The sequence below is a fragment of the Pempheris klunzingeri genome, chromosome 1 (assembly GCF_042242105.1).
Source record: "Pempheris klunzingeri isolate RE-2024b chromosome 1, fPemKlu1.hap1, whole genome shotgun sequence".
NCBI lineage: Eukaryota > Metazoa > Chordata > Actinopteri > Acropomatiformes > Pempheridae > Pempheris > Pempheris klunzingeri.
Genome location: NC_092012.1, coordinates 36,577,992 through 36,599,508, shown reverse-complemented (window position 1 = coordinate 36,599,508; position 21,517 = coordinate 36,577,992). Strand labels below are relative to the sequence as shown.

The window sequence follows — 21,517 nt, the reverse complement described above, 5'->3', positions numbered from 1 at the left end:
TCCAGTGCATAATAAAACACAGTAAATGGATCCCCGCTATGTTTAGGTGGCCTGACCTCCATCAGGATGCAACTGCAAGACTGAGGAGATCGCAAGTATTTATGCCACATACACGCACATACACGCGCGCACACACTCATACACGTGCATATAAACCACCGTCTACAGCTGTTTTCTCATCCTAAAACTGCGTAGAAGGTTGGTCCTCTAACAGAGTCTGACTGACACTCCTGGGATGTCTTCCACTCCCAGACTGAATCATTTAATCATGGTCAGATTAGTGTAAACGTGGTCTGATCAGTGTTTCTCTGCATTGTGCTGGAACGTGTGTTACTTCTGGCTGTATGTTGGAAAGAAGCTGCTGTTGGTGCCACAGACATGTGAGGCCTCCTCACACAGACAACAGCAGTATTAGAGTGACATCCAGACGTCTTTATCAGCTTAAGGTTTTCTTTTCTGTCTGCCGACATGTCACCAGGAGCTCTCTTCTGCCCTCCTTCACTGTGTTTCCCCCCTCAATCAAGCAAATTCATCAGACGGACATTTTTCAGACATCTTTGTCAGACTCCACCTCGTTGGCTGCTCCAGTTTTAGCTGACAGATACCCAGTGGTTGACCTCAGTGCATTTTATTTTATTATCCAGGCTGGAGGCACAGCTCAGACACAGCATGCTAACATGCTGAGCTACCATGGTGAACATGATAAACGTTAGCATGTTATTGTTGTCATCACAGGCGTTACAGGCTGTGGACTCTTGGTCTCGTCTGTACATGTGCCAACCATTGAATGTCACTGCCTGTACTTGAACAGAAAGCCAGGGGCCTTTTTTAACACTGATTTTTCCAACATATTCCATGTAATGCTCTAGAAGCAATCCCCCTGTGTGTCTGATATAACGTGACCTTAACGTGACAGTGAAATGAATACAAACCAGTGTCTCTCATCTTAAACATCTGTTCAAAAATGTTGGTATTGTTACTTGTGGGAGTGTTTCCTTATTTTTAGTTTACAAACAGACTGACATCATGCTCACATGTGAACCATCCTCCCTACATGTGAACCGTCCTCCCTACATGTGAACCGTCCTCCCTACATGTGAACCATGTTCCCTACATGTGAACCATGGTCCCTACATGTGAACCATGGTCCCTACATGTGAATCTTCCTCCCTACATGTGAACCATGTTCCCTACATGTGAATCTTCCTCCCTACATGTGAACCGTCCTATCTACATGTGAATCTTCCTCCCTACATGTGAACCGTCCTATCTACATGTGAATCTTCCTCCCTACATGTGAACCATGTTCCCTACATGTGAACTGTCCTTCCTACATGTGAACCATCCTCCCTACATGTGAATCTTCCTCCCTACATGTGAACCGTCCTCACTACAGGTGAACCATGTTCCCTACAGGTGAACCATGTTCCCTACATGTGAAGCTTCCTCCCTACATGTGAATCTTCCTCCCTACATGTGAACCGTCCTCCCTACATGTGAACCATGTTCCCTACAAGTGAACCGTATTCACTACATGTGAACTGTCCTCCCTACATGTGAACCGTCCTCCCTACATGTGAACCATGTTCCCTACACGTGAACCATGGTCCCTACATGTGAACCATGGTCCCTACATGTGAACCATGTTCCCTACATGTGAATCTTCCTCCCTACATGTGAACCATGTTCCCTACATGTGAATCTTCCTCCCTACATGTGAACCGTCCTATCTACATGTGAATCTTCCTCCCTACATGTGAACCATGTTCCCTACATGTAAACTGTCCTTCCTACATGTGAACCGTCCTCCCTACATGTGAATCTTCCTCCCTACATGTGAATCTTCCTCCCTACATGTGAACCGTCCTCCCTACATGTGAACCATGTTCCCTACAAGTGAACCGTATTCACTACATGTGAACTGTCCTCCCTACATGTGAACCGTTCTCCCTACATGTGAACCATGTTCCCTACATGTGAACCATGGTCCCTACATGTGAACCATGGTCCCTACATGTGAACCATGTTCCCTACATGTGAACTGTCCTCCCTACATGTGAACCGTTCTCCCTACATGTGAACCATGTTCCCTACATGTGAACCATGGTCCCTACATGTGAACCATGTTCCCTACATGTGAACTGTCCTTCCTACATGTGAATCATGTTCCCTACATGTGAATCTTCCTCCCAACATGTGAACTGTCCTCCCTACATGTGAATCTCCCTCCCTACATGTGAACCGTCCTATCTACATGTGAATCTTCCTCACTACAGGTGAACCATGTTCCCTACATGTGAATCTTCCTCCCTACATGTGAATCTTCCTCCCTACATGTGAACCGTCCTCCCTACATGTGAACCATGTTCCCTACAAGTGAACCGTATTCACTACATGTGAACTGTCCTCCCTACATGTGAACCGTTCTCCCTACATGTGAACCATGTTCCCTACATGTGAACTGTCCTCCCTACATGTGAACCATGTTCCCTACATGTGAACCATGGTCCCTACATGTGAACCGTCCTCCCTACATGTGAACCATGGTCTCTACATGTGAACTGTCCTCCCTACATGTGAACCATGTTCCCTACATGTGAATCTTCCTCCCTACATGTGAACCATGTTCCCTACATGTGAATCTTCCTCCCTACATGTGAACCGTCCTATCTACATGTGAATCTTCCTCCCTACAAGTGAACCATGTTCCCTACATGTGAACCATGTTCCCTACATGTGAACTGTCCTTCCTACATGTGAATCATGTTCCCTACATGTGAATCTTCCTCCCAACATGTGAACTGTCCCCCCTACATGTGAATCTCCCTCCCTACATGTGAACCGTCTTCCCTACATGTGAATCTTCCTCCCTACATGTGAACCGTCCTCCCTACATGTGAATCTTCCTCCCTACATGTGAACCGTCCTCACTACAGGTGAACCATGTTCCCTACATGTGAAGCTTCCTCCCTACATGTGAATCTTCCTCCCTACATGTGAACCGTCCTCCCTACATGTGAATCTTCCTCCCTACATGTGAACCGTCCTCCCTACATGTGAACCATGTTCCCTACAAGTGAACCGTATTCACTACATGTGAACTGTCCTCCCTACATGTGAACTGTTCTCCCTACATGTGAACCATGTTCCCTACATGTGAACTGTCCTCCCTACATGTGAACCATGTTCCCCACATGTGAACCGTCCACCCTACATGTGAAGCTTCCTTCCTACATGTGAGCCATGTTCCCTACATATGAACCATGTTCCCTACATATGAACTGTCCTCCCTACATGTGAACCATGTTCCCTACATGTGAGGCTTCCTCCCTACATATGAACTGTCCTCCCTACATGTGAACCATGTTCCCTACATGTGAATCTTCCTCCCTACATGTGAACTGCCCTCCCTACAAGTGAACCATGTTCCATACATGTGAATCTTCCTCCCTACATGTGAACCGTCCACCCTACATGTGAACTGTCCACCCTACATGTGAACCATGGTCCCTACATATGAACCATGGTCCCTACATGTGAACCGTCCTCCCTACAAGTGAACCGTCCTCCCTACATGTGAGCCATGTTCCCTACATGTGAACCATCCTCCCTACATGTGAACCATGTTCCCTACATGTGAACCATGTTCCCTACATGTGAACCATCCTCCCTACATGTGAACCATGTTCCCTACATGTGAACCGTCCTCCCTACAAGTGAACCGTCCTCCCTACAAGTGAACCGTCCTCCCTACATGTGAACCGTCTTCCCTACATGTGAACCATGTTCCCTACATGTGAACCGTCTTCCCTACATGTGAACCGTCTTCCCTACATGTGAACCATGGTCACCACAAGTGAATCGTCCTCCCTACATGTGAACCATGGTCACCACAAGTGAACCGTCCTCCCTACATGTGAACCGTCTTCCCTACATGTGAACCGTCCTCCCTACATGTGAACCATGTTCCCTACATGTGAACCGTCCTCCCTACAAGTGAACCGTCCTCCCTACATGTGAACCGTCTTCCCTACATGTGAACCATGTTCCCTACATGTGAACCGTCTTCCCTACATGTGAACCGTCTTCCCTACATGTGAACCATGGTCACCACAAGTGAATCGTCCTCCCTACATGTGAACCATGGTCACCACAAGTGAACCGTCCTCCCTACATGTGAACCATCCTCCCTACATGTGAACCATGGTCACCACATGTGAACCGTTTTCCCTACACACAGAACGTAGAGGCGTGCAGCTGTTCCTGTCTGAAGTGTGGAGGACGGCCAGCGGGCCGACAGCCCTGTAGAGGCAGTCCTTCTCGTATGACAGGGAACACGTGTACATGGAGAACACACATCATCACCTGGATTTGTGTTTCTGCCTTTGAAGTGTCTTAGGTCCTGAGCGAACTGAGCCGTGGTGAAGTCTGACTAAATAAAAGAACACGCTACAACACGGGGGGACAGGGGAACCCTTTACTCTGAAGAGTCCTCATTACTGTCACTGTGGTTGTGAGTGTGTGTTCTATGTGTTCCTGTCAGCATGTGTGTGTGATCTGCTCCTGTATAAACTGTAATGTGAACGGACCCAGACAGAAAGCCCTCCCCTGTCTGAGCCATGACACCTACAGACAGCTTCTGCAGCTTCTTTCTGGTCTGACTGGTCTCACTGGTCTGACTGATCTGACTGGTGTCACTGATCTGACTGGTCTCACTGGTCTGACTGATCTGACTGGTGTCACTGATATGACTGCTCTTAATGGTCTGACTGGTCTCACTGGTCTTACTGGTCTTACTGGTCTGACTTGTCTTAGTGGTCTCACTGGTCTTAATGGTCTGACTGGTCACACTGGTCTTAGTGGTCTTACTGGTCTGACTTGTCTTAGTGGTCTCACTGGTCTCACTGGTCTCACTGGTCTTACTGGTCTGACTGGTCTTACTGGTCTCAAGGCTGATCCTGGTCACATATGTACAGTCAGATGTTTGTGGCCCAGGTAAAGGCTGAGGGGGCCGCTGCTCCCTCACAGCCCCCACATGGTGCCGTGTATGGATCTGTACATCACCCTGAATCACACAATGGGCCAATCTGGATTCAATTACCCAGCAGCACACAATGCAATTTATATCCAAGCAGGAAGATGGACGAGGTCACCGTCCGCTTTGTAATTAACAGTTAACCCTCGTTGACCTTCCAGCTGTGATTTACAGTCCAAACACAAATAGCCTCCATGACCAGCTGCCTCCTGGTTACATGTGTGGAGGTTATTACACCATCATCATCACCCTGTGTGTGTCTGAAGCCTCCACCACAACATCCACTGTCACACGAGGGTAACCCCAACCCGCGGCGGGTCGCACCTCCACCCATGACAACACAACGCATCAGACAGGACACACAGATAGCTAACACACCCCACTAACACACATCACTGACACTCATCAGTCTGTATCTCGACAGACACCACATGCAGTCCCCCCCATTCTATGGATCGACCATCTTCAGTACATTTTCAGTTTCACAGGATTGATAGTATTGATCATCACCATGGAAACGTAATGCCCAGCAATAAATACTTCCAGTAAAGTGAACGATGTAAAAACAGGGAACTGAGTTCAGCAAATGCTCCCATGCTCTTTTCCAGCGGGCATGTGTGAGGTAATAACTCTCCAAGGAAAACAAGTCAACATACATATATATCACAGACATTTGTAGATAAATTCCTGGTGTATGATTACAACAAGTTAGTTTTTCACAGCAGACGTTTCCCTTGTGGGAGCAGGAGAAACACTAAAGATGTTCCTGATGAGTAACGCTGCTCTGTCCGTGTCTACAGATGAGATCTGTTTCTGCTGTCTGTTGATTTGTCTTGTGGGTGACTCATAGAAACAATACACGTTTGGTGACAGACATGAACTGCTTTAGACGGCGTGTCTTTGAGGTGTCTCTGTGTTTTGGTCCACAGTGTCCACAGTCTGATCTACACACAGTATGTGTACATATCATATTCAGTGAGTTTTTACAGAGGAATAACGGTCCCTCCACCCCGGCAGGATGTAGCTGATAGTTAACCAGAGAATCTGACTCTCTCTTCTCATCTCTGCCTCTTTCCATGTGTCTGTCCACCAAGGTTTTACTGGGACCTGACCATGCTGCTGCTCATGGTGGGAAACCTCATCATTATCCCTGTGGGCATCACATTCTTCAAGGATGAGCACACCCCTCCCTGGATTGTCTTCAACGTGGTCTCTGACACCTTCTTCCTCATGGACCTGGTCCTCAACTTCAGGACAGGCATCGTCAAGGAGGACAACACAGAGATCATCCTGGACCCGCAGCAGATTAAGATCAAGTACCTACGGAGCTGGTTTGTGGTGGATTTCATCTCCTCCATCCCTGTGGACTACATCTTCCTCATCGTGGAGACGCGCATCGACTCCGATTTCTACAAGACGGCGCGTGCCTTGAGGATCGTCCGCTTCACAAAGATCCTCAGCCTGCTACGACTGCTGCGCCTCTCCAGACTCATCCGCTACATCCACCAGTGGGAGGAGGTAGGGAGCTCACACACCTGGCTCTGTGTGTGTGTGTCTTCTGCCTGTGTGCAGTTGTGTACATGTGGTGTGTGCTTCTGATGGGGGGGTTCCACTCAGAGATGCAGAGACAGAGAAAAGACTGAGGAGATCATAGCGACGGACAGACAAGGCTCATCAAACACACAGAGCTCCACTTCCTAAATCCACTTAGAATCCAAATGGTATTCCCATGCTGTGGAGCTGTGGCCAGTGTGTTTGCAGAGCTCTGCACCCCCCAGAGGCGAGATGCTGCCTCTGATTACATCCACCCCTGAGAGGAGTGAAGAGGCTCCTCTGCTGCAGCCCAGCCTCCAATAAGTTGATGAAGCTGGGATGCTGATTAGCATTTACTGCCTGTGTGCCCATCCAGCAGCAGCGGGAGCAGCAAGCCCAGAGACGCTCTGCTGCTGTACAAGCATGATTATAATTGCATCAATAATTAGAAAAGTTTCCGTTGCCCTCTCTGGATGGATCCTGTTTTTTAGTCTCAGAGGTAAAAGGTGCAAAGTGAGGCACTGGAGTGCCGGCGCTCCACCAGTGGAGGGTAGGGGACAGCTCACAGGAGAAGCTCTGGATGGTTAGGTGGTAGGAGAACTTCTCAGAGGCTCAGAGCTTCATAGCTAACTGCTGTTTGTCGTTCCTCCTTAAAGACAACCAGTAGCGAAAGGCGGAGGCTTTGCTTCACGCCAGTCTGAGGATGTCCAGGCTCAGAGAGCATGTTAATGTTGGAGGAACACAGTGAGATGTAACAGCGTTGAATTTTAGGCAGTACGACTGCTCTTATGACGGATCCATAAATCCTCATAAATCAAATTTAATGAATGAATTGAACCCAGTTTTCACACGTCGATTCAGACTAACTATTTGGTAAGATCCAGTTACTGTTTACTACTTATTGTTCTGAGTTACTAACATTTATAAGTGGCCCAATGGAGCCTTAATAACTACAGTGTAATACACACCACTGATAACACTGCCAAAGCCTCAGTGTGAGAGTCTGGTACTTTGATATGACACATCAAACTTTTTGACTATTATGACACACTGACTGCTGCTGGTTAAAGGCCAGAAACTTGTTAATGAACGTCTGCTCAAGCCGATGGTACAAAAGCTGCTGATGGAGGGTAAGAGGTTGCGGTTAAAGTTATTATGGGTCTGGGTTAGTGTAGGTTAGGGCTATAATGGTGCAGTTATAACATCTATGGGATCAGACACATTATTACTAAAAAAAAATATGGAAACCCTTAATGTCTGTCCTAACCCTAACCCTGCAGGGATACTGAATCAAAGTGCTGTTCCTCTTCATCAAAGTGATCCCAGTCAACAAAACAAGCTTTTCCCTGAGGTCATGTGATCTGCCGATCAGACCCTAAGATTTTATTTCTGAAGGAACCCGAGGACTCATCGTCTTGGTCGAAGTTCTCTGTGGAAGGATGGTGGGACCATGTGCTCATTTATAAGTTTAGATGCACGACTCAGCTGCGTTTTGCTTTAAATGTCATTTTGCTGAAGGCCACATTAGCAACATGGTTCTTGTCTTTAAGTGTTAACGTTTGCGCTAATGTCACATTCACACACTAACAACACTGAATTCATATCCATTAATAAGCCTGTTTGCACACCACTGTGAAGGTGCAGCAGCGTCGGCTGGTTGGTGTGTGTGTTCGTCTGAGTGCAGGACCTCACACGGTGGATTGGAAAGGTTGAATAGGAAGCTGATTGCCAATCAAACACAACATCCCCAGACCAGCCCACGGCCATTCTGCAGACTTCCTGGTTTTCAAACACCGCCCTGGCTCTCTGGGTACAACAGTGTGAAGAAGTGTGGTGACATTAATCACACAGTGCCACTGTGATGCCTTTTCAAAGAGAGGAAAGGTTCAAATGAATCACTGGGAGATACTCCCTTTGCCCCCCCAAGCCTCCATCCATGCTGCTGCTGTAGCTCTGAGCCCAGAGTCAGTCTGAATGGAGTGGACACACGGAGCTGTCAGCCTGAGCAATGAGGAGACGAGAGGACGGAGTGATGGGAGGAAGTGAAAGAAAAGGCAAAGACAGAAAAACCTACCAGCTTATAGCACCTAAACACCAGAGAGACAACCCAACTCAGAGCCAGCTGCCATGTGTTATGCCTGTGTGTGTGTGATGAATGCTAGCTAGGCAGACAGAGTGAAAGGCCAGCTTTGCCTCAGTGCCAGAGAAGTCCAGATGCAACCTCACAGAAATGTCATGTGTCAAAGCAGAATAACTCGTCGCTGGGATCTCAGCACCTGACTGACTCTCTGACTTTTCCCACTAACAGCCAGACTTCACACAGGGTGTGTGTGTGTGTGTGTGTGTGTGTGTCTCATCACCGTCTGACTGTCTGGTAACTCTTCACACTGACCGTCCTTTGGTTCGTTGGAACATCACGGTAATTCTGTGGTTTTATATCTGTGCTGTGTTTGTTCCTACGTGTATGTGCTGAGGAATAAGACGACTTTCATGGCCTTCTGATCCATGACACTGCACCACCCTAAGGTGGCTGAATGTCACTCTAAACGTGGATGAGGCTCTCCTCTCAGACAGCTACAGACCTGTGATGTCCTGATGCCCTCCAAAAGGCAAATCTGATTTTTGGACTCATATTTCACAAGTATGTGCAAACTATAAATATCCTGCACAAATTCCTTCGGTTTATTGTTGTCTGAGCTTTGTTTCGTCCTCAGTGAGGAGTCACACAGAGGACACGTCTTCCACACAGCCCAGTGAGCTACGCTGCACGTCTTCCTGCCTCGTAGGGCCACACTGCTGGGAACACTTTTCAAAATTAGAATCTCTTCTGGTGCACTCGCTGCAGTGAATAAAGCTTTTTAGGAATCCAGGAAGAGACAAAGGAATGAAACGTGTGCATTGAAGACATGGACATTCATAACGAAGCAGAGCTCTGGTGGAGTGCAGGTGAAGGCCGGGGTGTCCGTAGTTACACCAGACTGTATCCATAAAAAAGTAGATCTGTGAAATCATCAAATCATCGTAGCACCACACAGACCAGGTATAAAAACGTCTGTGGGGAGGTCACTGAACCTCAGAGACCCCCGGGACCTCCAGGGACCCTCGGAGACCCCCAGGACCCCCAGAGACCTCCAGGGACTCCCAGTGACCCCCAGAGACCCCCAGGGACCCCCGGAGCAAAGCAGCATAACAGCTCTGTGACATTGTATAGATATAGTGGTAATGAATAATGAAATCCGTCTACGCTTTAGCTTTACTCAACTATTGATGAAAGAGTTTGGTCTGGGATGCTCTTTATGGAAAGAGTCTTGAGATAATGCTGTTAAGAATTGGTGCTCTATAAATGAAGTTTGATTTGTATTTATGATAATAACTGTTTACTATCAGGGAAAAGATCGGAGTTCTTCTGTTACCACTGGATGGATCTACGTTAGTGCTGTGTAAAACACACGACAGGAGCATCATAATGTGTCTCACACTGACGTGACATTTACGGGAGAACAGGGTCGGTTGTGTCGCGGGTCGGTTCTCACAGTGCTGATTAGAACCAAACTAGACGGTGCCGTTTCACCATGTTGGTACCAAACGTTGGGATCATTTCTATCTAAGACTCACTAAACACTGAGGGGAGGAGACATTTAGTATTCTTATGGCTCACAGTCATTCTTCATGCTGCCGTTGTTTTTGTAAAAGTCATTTGTGGCGATTAATCATTTCATCATAAGGTGGGGCAGGTCGTCTTACCTGTGACATCCATCAGATGTTACATTCATAATGAGCTGGAATAAAACTACGGCTTTAATAAAACACATTTAATTTCTGCATTTTACTTCTCATACAGAGAATAATTCACACAGATGATCCTGACAGACAAACACAGTGAGGGTTATAGAGATGGTGATTCTGATCAGTTTAAAACTGATTTGGTATCTCCAGCTTTAAAAACTTCAAAGTTAGAAACACTTGTTACTATTACATTGTGACTACAGGGACAGCCAACCCCACCCTGTATCTGAATGGGTTTGATGGTTAATAACTCGCTGTTAAAATAAGATATCAGGATTAAAGGGAAACCCAGTTCAACCCCTGATGTAGGAATGACTAATGGAAGACATGATGATGATGAAGAGCTGTTCACATGGGAGGAAACAGGGTGACACCAGACCCTGTTTTCCCCTACGCCAGGGGTGCCCACGCTTTTTCAGCTTGTGAGCTACTTTTAAAATGACCAGGTCAAAATGATCTACCTACATTAAAAATGCTAAACATATATTCATTTCTATACTGAGTATACTTTATATATACAATATATGTTGGCGTACACTGCATAACTGCAACTAATGTAACCCTTGGTATTACACATACAAATTGACAGCAGTAATGCACATAGGTGACAAACAGTGATGTCACCATCAATATTGCACACAAGTGACAAGAGTAACTGGAACATTCAATACATTTATGGTCACTACCTTACTCTGATGACTTGCACTGAATGGAGTCAAATTTCCCCTCCTATCCTATCCCAGAGTATACTCTAATCCAAACGCCACCAACGCCAGCCGCACCCTTTTTCTTAAGCGAAGCGATGCCCAATCCCCCACCAGCTCACGAAACTCCTTCTTTTCCATCCTTTTCATCAAGTCTGCCATGAATGAGCTCTGATTGCTTCCATTTCCTCTCCAGACACTCCAGATTTCAGAGTGGTTTTGCTCCGCCATGTTGACTCAGCACTGTGTACAAACACAGAGGTTTTGGTGGCGGTGACCAAACGCCAGTGATAACACTGTCACACATAACGACGTTCAGATATCCATCACACACTCCCCCGTCAGCTTCCTCCTGTCACTTTCCATCGGGATAAAAATAAGACTGTGACCGGATATTCTCCTCATTGGACTTGTCTCCTGTTGACGACCCAGTGGCTTGGATGAGATTAGTCATCCCGTTAAATCAGATTCTGGGCGGCGCACTAATGACTGAGCTCCAAGGCTTCTGATGCCCACAACATGGCCGTCTGGGCTGGCTGAGTCCCTAAACGCTGCTCTCAGCATGCATGGAGATGGATTCATGAGACAGGAGCCGAGGTCTATACTCGAGGAGTTCTGCCCCTCAGCCTGTGGTCATCCAGGAGGCTCAGGGGCTGCACCTCTGCTCATATTCAAGATTCAAGATTCAAGATTCAAAGCATTTATTGTCAAGTGTACAGTGCAGAAACGGGTTTCCCTGTACAATGAAAATCTTACTTTGCCATCCACACTGAATGCCAAAGAGTAAAAAAAAGAAGAGGATAGAATAAAATATAAAAACATAAATATAAATTACTATTGCTAAATAAACTGCTATTGCTTAACATATAAATATATTTACAAAATGTGCAACTTAACATAAAGTACAGTCAATGTGCAGATGAATGTGCAGATTAGAGGTTTTATTTATTAGAGGTTCCTATTGGCTGTTAAGGAGCCTGATGGCGGAGGGAAAGAAGGAGTTTCTGAGTCTGGACGTCCTGCATTTCAGACTCCTGTACCTGTGGCCTGAGGGGAGGAGAGTGAATAGTTTGTGTTGGGGGTGGGTGGGGTCTTTGATGATGGAGGCAGCCCTCCGGTGGACTCTGTGTCTGTCTTCACCACTCTCTGCAGGCGTTTACGGTCCGTGATGGTGGTGCTGCCGTACCACACGGTGATGCAGCCGGTTAAGATGGACTCAACAACGCAGCTGTAGAAGTTGGTGAGGATTTTTGACGACATGCCAAACCTCCTCAGCCTCCTCAAGAAATACAGCCGCTGTTGGGCCTTCTTCACCAGCTGTGTGGTGTTCAGTGTCCAGGTGAGGTCCTCATTGATGTGGACCCCCAGGTATTTGAAGTTGCTCACCCTCTCCACTTCCTGACCTCGGATGAGCAGTGGCCGATGAGAGCTCCTCTCCTTCCTCATGTCCACTATCATCTGCTTAGTCTTGTCCGTGTTGAGGGTGAGGTTGTTGTCCTCACACCATGTCACCAGAGTGTCCACCTCCCTCCTGTAGGATGCTTCGTCTCCACCGGTGTCGTCTGCAAACTTCAGGATGGTGTTGTCCTTGTGGGAGGCAACACAGTCGTGGGTGAACAGGGTGTAGAGGATGGGGCTGAGGCCTGCCAGTCAGAAAGTCTGGCATGTTGGATGTTAAGATTTATGGCTGTGGAGGCCCAGGTGGCTGCGGGCTGCAGTTGGGGAGGATAAACTGATCCGTCAGTAAAGTGATGCTGTGTGCCCCCCCTGGTTCTGGGAGGGGGTGAGATGCCTTTCATTTCCACCTAGTACATCTATACAAAAATATTTCAATAAGGTAAATCAACCAATCAGTGACCCGTTAGCGGAGCCGAGGACTGGGCCCCCACAGATAAGACGGGCGGGAGAATGGCTCTAATGGGCCTTTATTGAGTGCACAATGAGGCTTGCCAGCAACAGTGACAGGTCCTCAACGTCCTCATTGAGCCTTGTGTGATATCAGTTCCCACAGTGGATTTGCTTAAAAAACTATTCCTCAGAATTGTGTAATCCTGCACAAAGCCAGCGGCTCGTCTTGATGGGGAGCAGAGAGAGGGGTTTTTTGTGATCAGAGCCCTCCAGGTCTGTTCAGACAGATGATGGAAGGCTGCTCCCAGCGGCCCTCTCCCCGGCCTGCTTCTCATTCTCCACGCGTGCTGCGGCCGCCATGACAGCATGCATGAGCGTGACATTTTGGTCGAGGCATGTCTAGTGAGAAATCTAACCCCTGCCCACCGCCTACTCCCACAATCTGCCGTCATCTGGGACGATTAAAATAACGCTGAGACACAAACATCATGACTCATCACAGGGTAATCATGTCTCGCTCAAACACGGGAGGCTGTAGCGTGTGCCAATCAACACGCTACATGTAGTAAACACAACACCTACAGATGGCATTAAAATAACCAGCATGTCTTTGATTTCTGGATTTATCAAAGCTACAACTCAGCAGCAGCTCGTGCATTTGTTTAAACTGATCCATAAGATCCAGAGCATTGAAACCACATCTTTGTAGTACAAACAAACAATAGTGGATCCTCCAGTGGGATAAATCACTGACTGATTATTAGTGAATGATTACATACACACCTTTATTAGGGCAGTGTTCAGCTGTCCACTTAAGGATTTCTGGGAAACTGTGAAATGTAGAAATTTAAACTTCATCAATACATGAATTGTGCAAAAACAATTGGAGCAAAACAAGCAGCTAAATCAAACAGTCAAAACAGTACTACTACTACTGTTAACTAAAAGTATAGTAATACTACTACTACTACACTGAGGTCAACTAAAATTGTACTACTACTTAATGTCTGATGCTGCTCGTGGGGATTCTTGAATCCTTAATTTTGAATTCCTGAATCGTTGGGTCTCTCTCTTAATTAAAGAGTTTGGTCTAGACCTGCTCTTTATGGAAAGAGTCTGAGGTAACACTGTAATGAATTGGTGCTGTATAAACAAAGATTGATTGATACTACACTCGTCTACACTGGTGCTGATTTACTGTAGTTCACGTGATCTGAGTTGTGTTCCCGATTTAAAACAAAAACATGCAGATATGATGTGGGCTGTTGGTGTGGAGAGGCCTGATGAGAATCACTCCGAGGCTTTAACGTCTCTGTACCCCCATCAGTCAAAGCTGCTCCTGCTAATGCTAATGCTAACTCTGCCAGGCTCACAGAGTGTGGTCAGCCATCCATCATCCTCCATGTTAACACACCAAGTTGTGGAGTGAAGTGTGTGTAAACGGAGTGTGTTTTCACATGTATATGTCTATAGTCCCGACCATGTTTCTTAAAAGTTAAAGTACACAGACGTCCTGCGTTAGCTGTTTTCCCCTGATTTACTGGAGGAGACTGAAACGAGAAGAGATACACAGACCTTCATCCTTTGCCTGACAATAATGATGCTTTAGTAATGATCCAGCCCTCGAACAGAACCAGTCTGGGGAACAGGTTTTCGTAACTGGAGAGTGTGTTCCTGCCTGGCGTGGTTGTATTTGAACTGATCGCAGCTGTGAGGAGCGATAGGGGAATCACCTTCCTCCAGTGACAGTAGAGTTTGGGTTACAAACCGGAGATTTGCATGGCATTACCCGTGACAGCTCTCATAGGCTTTATTCTCCACACACTGGTTAAGTGCCAGAGGTCTTGTGAGGGCACATCTATAGTGGGAGTGTAGCAGCAGTTATTGTTGAACAGTAATGACTCATTCAGGCTGCGCCACGAGATACTGAAAGGAGTTTATCCTGCTTCAGAAATAGAGTTGGATAGTATTCAGCACACTGACGGGTTCAGGGATAACTAACACAATGTGCACAGTAAAGACAGTACATCCCTCCACGGTCTCTAAGAAGAGCCTGATTCAAAATGAACGAGTGCCAGGAACCACTTTGGATCAGCTGTGTATTAACCTCAGTAGTAATAGTTGTTAAAGGGGCACTCCAGCAGTGGAGAAATCTACCTCCTTAAAGGAGTCCACATCCAACCTGGAGACGTCCTGACGTTTTACATTTACAAAATGAGCAAGATGTCCCATAATGCAACCCTCTGAGCCTGGTACCCGCCCACATCCAACACACTCACAATCACCCGGTGAAATAACCTTGATGACATCATTGTTTTTTCCTGTCCACATACCCCTGCAGCATTTAGACTCTGAGAGAGTTTCTCTTTGTCTTCATTTGGGGTTTTGCTGTCTTATATTTGTTCCCGTAGACTTGTTTCAGTCTCTGAGTCCAGTGAGTTTGTCATGGCAGAAGCTCTTTCCTCATTCTGGTGGGACTCTCCAAGTAAAAACAGCACAGGATCCAATGGCATCATTCATTCATTCATTTTTCTTCAATCCCCTCTTTTATATATTGATAAAATCCCTGCAATACCAGCCAATCCCAGAAGACATGTGAATGATCCTGGGTCATCCCATATTTCCCGTATTGCTGATAATGAACCTTTATCAAACATTTATCAACAGAGTCCTGAAAAATTAAATTTCTATCTTCCAATCAAACTCGCCCCGTTGATGACTTGTAGTACCAGTCATACACCAGTTATTCACACATCATCCCAAGTCCAGTCCTCAATAACTGTATTTAATTCTAACCTTTCCACACAGAGGGTGTATTCTCAGTAACAGTTCGGCTCTAACAGTCTGTGGATGTGGAAGACATGATTTTATAGATGTGTTCTTCTGTTCCCATGATGAAATGCTGTTGGATACTCGTTGGCTCTCTTTTAATCTTCTCCCACTCTGGATTTGCCCTACTGGAAGTGCCCTATTTGTAGGTAACAGAACAGATTTTTGGGGGTATTGAAAACTGATTTTGGAGTTGTACAAAAGATTGCATCTTACTGCCCTGAAATATTTGGTTCATCATACTGAGGCCTTTCACTGCCCACTGTCTGAATCCACCTCCCCACATCGATGGGAGGAAATCAATATTACTACCAGTGCTACCACTACCACTACCACAACTATTACTACTATAATAATAATGATAGTAATAATAACAATAGCTGTAGACAAAGAGAGCTCCCCCTGTCTCTCAGTGAACTCGGTTCATACTGCAGTGTGCCTCGTCCATTCCTTCTTTATGTCAAGTTTATTCCCAAACACTTCATTACGACTGACAAGCTGGTCCTCTGGGCTGAACTCTGTTCTATCTGGAGCCGGTCTCCTGGTTCTTCTTCGTCCACTCCACCACAGCACTGAGCACTGGATTGGGTGGTGCAATACTGATATTTCACCTCCTCTGTCTCTTGGTGAGCACAATGTTTTCAGTCTTATTCTGGGCCCTTTGTTTCATCATATAAAGTTGGATGTGAATTTATCCAGTATAGTAAATGCAGACATAGACCTCCAGGCATTATATATTCATTTTCACTGTTTTTTTTCTAGCAAATAGAGAAAGTAGAAGGAGCTTATTGTGGTCATATTAGAATAATTGTGTAGTGCTGGAGTGTAAGTGTGATCCCCAGATATGTAAAATCCTGCTACGACTACCGTGAGGGTTTCATCATCATCACTGCCTCTGATCCAGGGGGATCCAGGGACTGAAGACAGGAGGCATTGTATAAATAACAATATGTCATCTGCAAATTGGCATAGCTTGTGCTGAATACCATGTACCTGTGGATTCTGCTGATAGCTTCAGCCAGGGCCTCACTACTGCTGAGTGCAAACAGAGCAGGGGACAGCGTGTCTCCCTGTCTTTTGTTGGATGTGTGAAATCCATGTAATGCTCCTTTAAGTTTCGTCCTTTACTGGAGCCCCTGAGGATAAAGAAAAGTCAGGGGAAAATAAATAAACAGATGCATTGAGACGTTTGACATATGTTGAATATCTGTTTGAAAAATTCCAGTCAGGTATAGAAACTGCTCTAGTCAGACTCACTAACGACCTCCTGATGGGCAGCTGATGCTGGATCTCCCTTGCTGCTTATCCTTCTCGACCTGTCCGCAGCTTTTGACACAGTCGACCGTCCTCCTCAACCATCTCCACTGCGACATTGGCACCACTGGCTCCGCCCTGGACTGGTTTGCTTCTTACCTCTGTGGGAGGTGCAAGGTGTGGGACCTTCGTGTCGCCTACGGTGTCCCTCAAGGGTCTGTCCTCGATCCAACCCTGTTTACCCTCTATATGCTTCCTTCTTGGTCGAGTCATCAGCATCTCCTTTCATTGCTACGCGGACGACACGGAGCTCTACCTCAGGACTGATTCAACACCCCCCGCTGCCCTGCCACTATCGTCATTGTCATCTACGTCATTATCACCTCTGACCACACTGACTGCCTCCCTGGAGGAGATAGAGGCATGGATGGGGCAAAATTTCCTCCAGCTAAACGGCTCTAAAACAGAAGCCATTCTCATCGGCACCCCTCATGAGGTCCAATCATCTCCCATAACCACTATCACCTTTTCTGGTCAGGACATTTCTCTCTCACCTGCAGTCACCAACCTTGGCGTGAGATTGGACCCTCACTTGTCATACAACAACCACATCAAACATCTGTGCAAACCATCCTTTTTCCATCTAAAGAACATCGCCAAACTCCAACCCACCCTCACCCTGGCTGATGCAGAGAAGCTAGTCCATGCCTTTACCTCCTCCAGGCTGGACTACTGCAATGCATTACTCATCGGGACTCCAAACAAGAGCCTTCAAAAGCTCCAACACATCCAAAACGATGCTGCTAGGATCCTGATGAGAGTCCGCAAACAGGAATACATCACACCCATCCTCTGTACCCATCACCTTCAGGATCCAATCAAAACAACTCTCCTTGCCCACCAGTGCATCCATGGCAATGCACCGTCCTACCTCTAGCAACTTCTCACCCAGCAATCATCCACCCGAAACCTCCGCTCTCAAAATGGATACCTGCTCCATCCCCCCAGAACCAAGCTCCGGACCATGGATGATCGGGTGTTCTGCCCCCCGTCTCTGGAACTCTCCCAGACGATCTAAGGGCTCCACAGTCTGTGGAGACTTTTAAGAAAGGCTTGAAGACTTTTCTTTTAAAAAAAAATCCTTTGATTAATTTTAATTTATTGTTGCTGTATTGTGTTGTGTAGTTTTGTACTGTTTTTATGCATTCTTTCTATTCCTCTGTAGCACTTTGAGATTTTTGCAATGAAAAGTGCATTATGAATAAAATGTATTATTATTATTAATATGGTTATTTTCACATTAAATGAGCAGAGAGCCTGAGGGTAAATGTAATGTGTAACGCCAGAGTCTCAAATAATCATTTCAAATGTAAACAACACATGTTACATTTTTGTCCGGCCTGTATGTCACAGGATTTTTTGTATTTGAATTCATTCATTACTTAGCAAGTTTTTTTCTGGATTTAGAAACAGCCTTTGTTTCATCCGGCTCCCCTTTCCTGTGTGGAAATACGATTTCACAAATGAAAAATATATCAGGCTCAAAGTGGGAGATGGAAAAAATGTCTGATGATTTATTCATTCTCCACAGACTGAATTTAACACTTTCATGTTACAGAATGACATCATGGCTCTAGCAGGACGTTTGACATCATACAACATTTCATATCAGATAAAATAACATAATTACTGCCTTGTTTAAGGAGACGACTGGCTGCTAAAAAGCAAATAGTAGCAGATGTGAACAGAGGTGTAGAAAATTAGGGGATACGGTGGGTCGAGTGAGAAAAGGTGCAACTGGGCGAATGATTCAGCTGAGGTGATGTTAAAGTGCCCAAGGCCAAAGATTTTGAACAACAGCCCAAAGATAGGCGGAGAGGGACCGAGTGGGAGGGGGGATGTTTCCATCCACGCTCCTCCTCCACACCTCTGGCTTCACGCTGATGGAGCTACACTGATGTGATCTGATGGTGCAGCAGCGCCCACACTATCCCAGACAAACGCCACGCTGGTCCCTGGCAGCCTCCCCCTGAACACACGCACACAAAAACAAATGTGTGGGTGGCAAATATGTCTTCATCCTCCTCCTCATCATCTTATGCTGAGGAATAAAGATCGAACATGCTTGCTTGGTCACCTGTCCTTAAAAGCTGTCTGGGATGAATCAGTTTTGAATGGTGGAGGACATAAAAGCGTCCAGAGGTCCTGCAAGGTTAGGGTTAAGGTATTCTTCGTCAGGATGGACAAACCCAGCCTTTGAACGCTCTCACAGTCCCCTCTGCTCTCTTAACCGGCATCGTGTTCGGCTGAGTGGTCGATGATGAGAGCAGATAGGAGGTAAAGCTCTGCTCCCCAGAGGACCGGCCTCACAACAGCAACATCTGCATCCACCCGCTCATCTGCACTGGAAACAGCTGTGGTTTCCTCGTCTAATTCCCTCAACACACACCCTGGGAAGTCACTGCTCGCCCTCCCTGGAGGACGTGTGTGTGTGTGTGTGTGTGTGTGTGTGTGTGTGTTTTGTAATCTTTAGACACAGTTCAGGGATTTGACGATCAGTATGTTGAGTCATCCTATCCTAACCCTAACCCATGTCCTGCCCCCTCCCCGTCAGATCTTCCACATGACCTATGACCTGGCCAGCGCCATGGTGAGGATCGTCAACCTGATCGGGATGATGTTGCTGCTGTGCCACTGGGACGGCTGCCTGCAGTTCCTGGTGCCCATGCTGCAGGACTTCCCCGCTGACTGCTGGGTGTCCAAAAATAAGATGGTGGTAAGTTCTGTCGTCAATCAATCAATCAATCAATCAATCTTTATTTATATAGCGCTAAATCATAACAGCGTTATCTCAAGACTCTTTCCATAAAGAGCAGGTCTAGACCAAACTCTTTAATTAAGAGAGAGAACCAACGATTCAGGAATTCAACATTAAAGATTCAAGAATCCCCACATGAGCAGCATCAGATATTAGATTAGGCAACAGTGGCAGGAAAAACTCCCCTTTAACAGGAAGAAACCTCGAACAGAACCAGGCTCAGAGGGGGGGCGGCTTTCTGTCGGGGTCCGAGAGAGAGAGACAAAATAAACAACAGCAACTATGTTACTGACAATAGGAATATGGTAACAGTGAAAAACACGACAATAGTTAATATCTGAATAATAATGACAGGACTAATATCAGTAAAAAGTGCTGGTGGCTGACGATCCACAGCAGTGATTCATGAAGCCAGAGAACCACAGCAGGAGAACCAGGACCAGGATCCACAGGAACCAGAGAACCGCAGCAGGAGGACCAGGACCAGGATCCACAGGAACCTGAGAACCGCAGCAGGAGGACCAGGACCAGGATCCACGGGAACCTGAGAACCACAGCAGGAGGACCAGGACCAGGATCCACAGGAACCTGAGAACCGCAGCAGGAGGACCAGGACCAGGATCCATGGGAACCTGAGAACCACAGCAGGAGGACCAGGACCAGGACATTAAAGAGACATGAAGCATCAGGATGGAGAGGAAGAGGAGGAGAGAGGAGCCCAGTGCATCATGGGAGTCCCCCGGCAGTCTTAGCCTGTAGCAGCATAACTAGGGGCTGGTCCAAGACCTGATCCAGTCCTGAACTATAGGCTTCATCACAAAGGAAGGTTTTTAGCCCACTCTGAAATGTAGAGAGGGTGTCTGCCCCCCAAACCCAGACTGGAAGGAGGTTCCACAGGAGAGGAGCCTGATAGCTGAAAGCTCTGGCTCCTGCACTATGTCCTGCCTGCAGGGATCACATTATGTCTGTCTCAATCCTGCTGCATCCTGGGAAGGATCTGTCATTTTAAGCCCTAAATCAAATATATTTATCTGCTACATTTGCCCACATTTATTCAGTTTGCTGATTGGTGTTATTTATTTGGAGCTCTCCACATCTGTCCATATTGTGAAGGGCTGGACACTGTGAGGCTGTGCAGGTTTTCTGAAGAGGACAGATGGCCTTATTCAGTATTGGCTGAATGTTGGGGGTTTCCACTGAGCTCTCCTGCTGTGCTCTTATGATGCTGTCGTTAAAACAGAGCCTCTGTTGAAGCGACCGTGTCACACCTGCTGACGGACTCCTGTTAACGTGACATGTTAAAACAAGTGTGTCTCAAGAGGCATCTGACTTAGTCAGGACTGTGGTGGGCCATCAGGAGGGATCAATGTGACATCAGTGAGAGCTCCTCTCTGTAGTACAACATGCCAATAAGTCAACGTATATTGAACCTTAAGGAGATCCCTATCTGATGGCTAATCAGGGTGCACGTTGATGTCAGTGTCGATAGGCTGTGGTTTGGGCTTTTGTGTGGTCAGGAACTCATTTCAATTAAAAACTAAAAGACGTCCACATGGTGGAATAAAAGCTTCCTGGATCAAAGAGATTTATTGGCAATGTTTAAATCAAGCAAGTTTTCCTGTGTCAGTTTATTGTGTTCAGGTGTTTAGTGTCTGTACAGTGATCACTGCCATTCTTCTCTTTCTTTGTGCAAAATGCGTTCGAATATAA

At 46.5% G+C, this 21,517-nt stretch overlaps 1 protein-coding gene across 1 annotated transcript in view; it reads left to right on the top strand.

Moving 5' to 3' along the window:
* The window catches only part of LOC139206547 (potassium/sodium hyperpolarization-activated cyclic nucleotide-gated channel 3-like), a 59,920-nt gene that overhangs the window by 13,249 nt on the left and 25,154 nt on the right, over window positions 1-21,517 (top strand). The window contains exons 2-3 of the mRNA XM_070836266.1: window positions 6,130-6,553; window positions 19,604-19,765. Of these exons, the coding sequence (XP_070692367.1) occupies window positions 6,130-6,553; window positions 19,604-19,765 (586 nt within the window). The remainder of the gene's footprint in view (window positions 1-6,129; window positions 6,554-19,603; window positions 19,766-21,517) is intronic.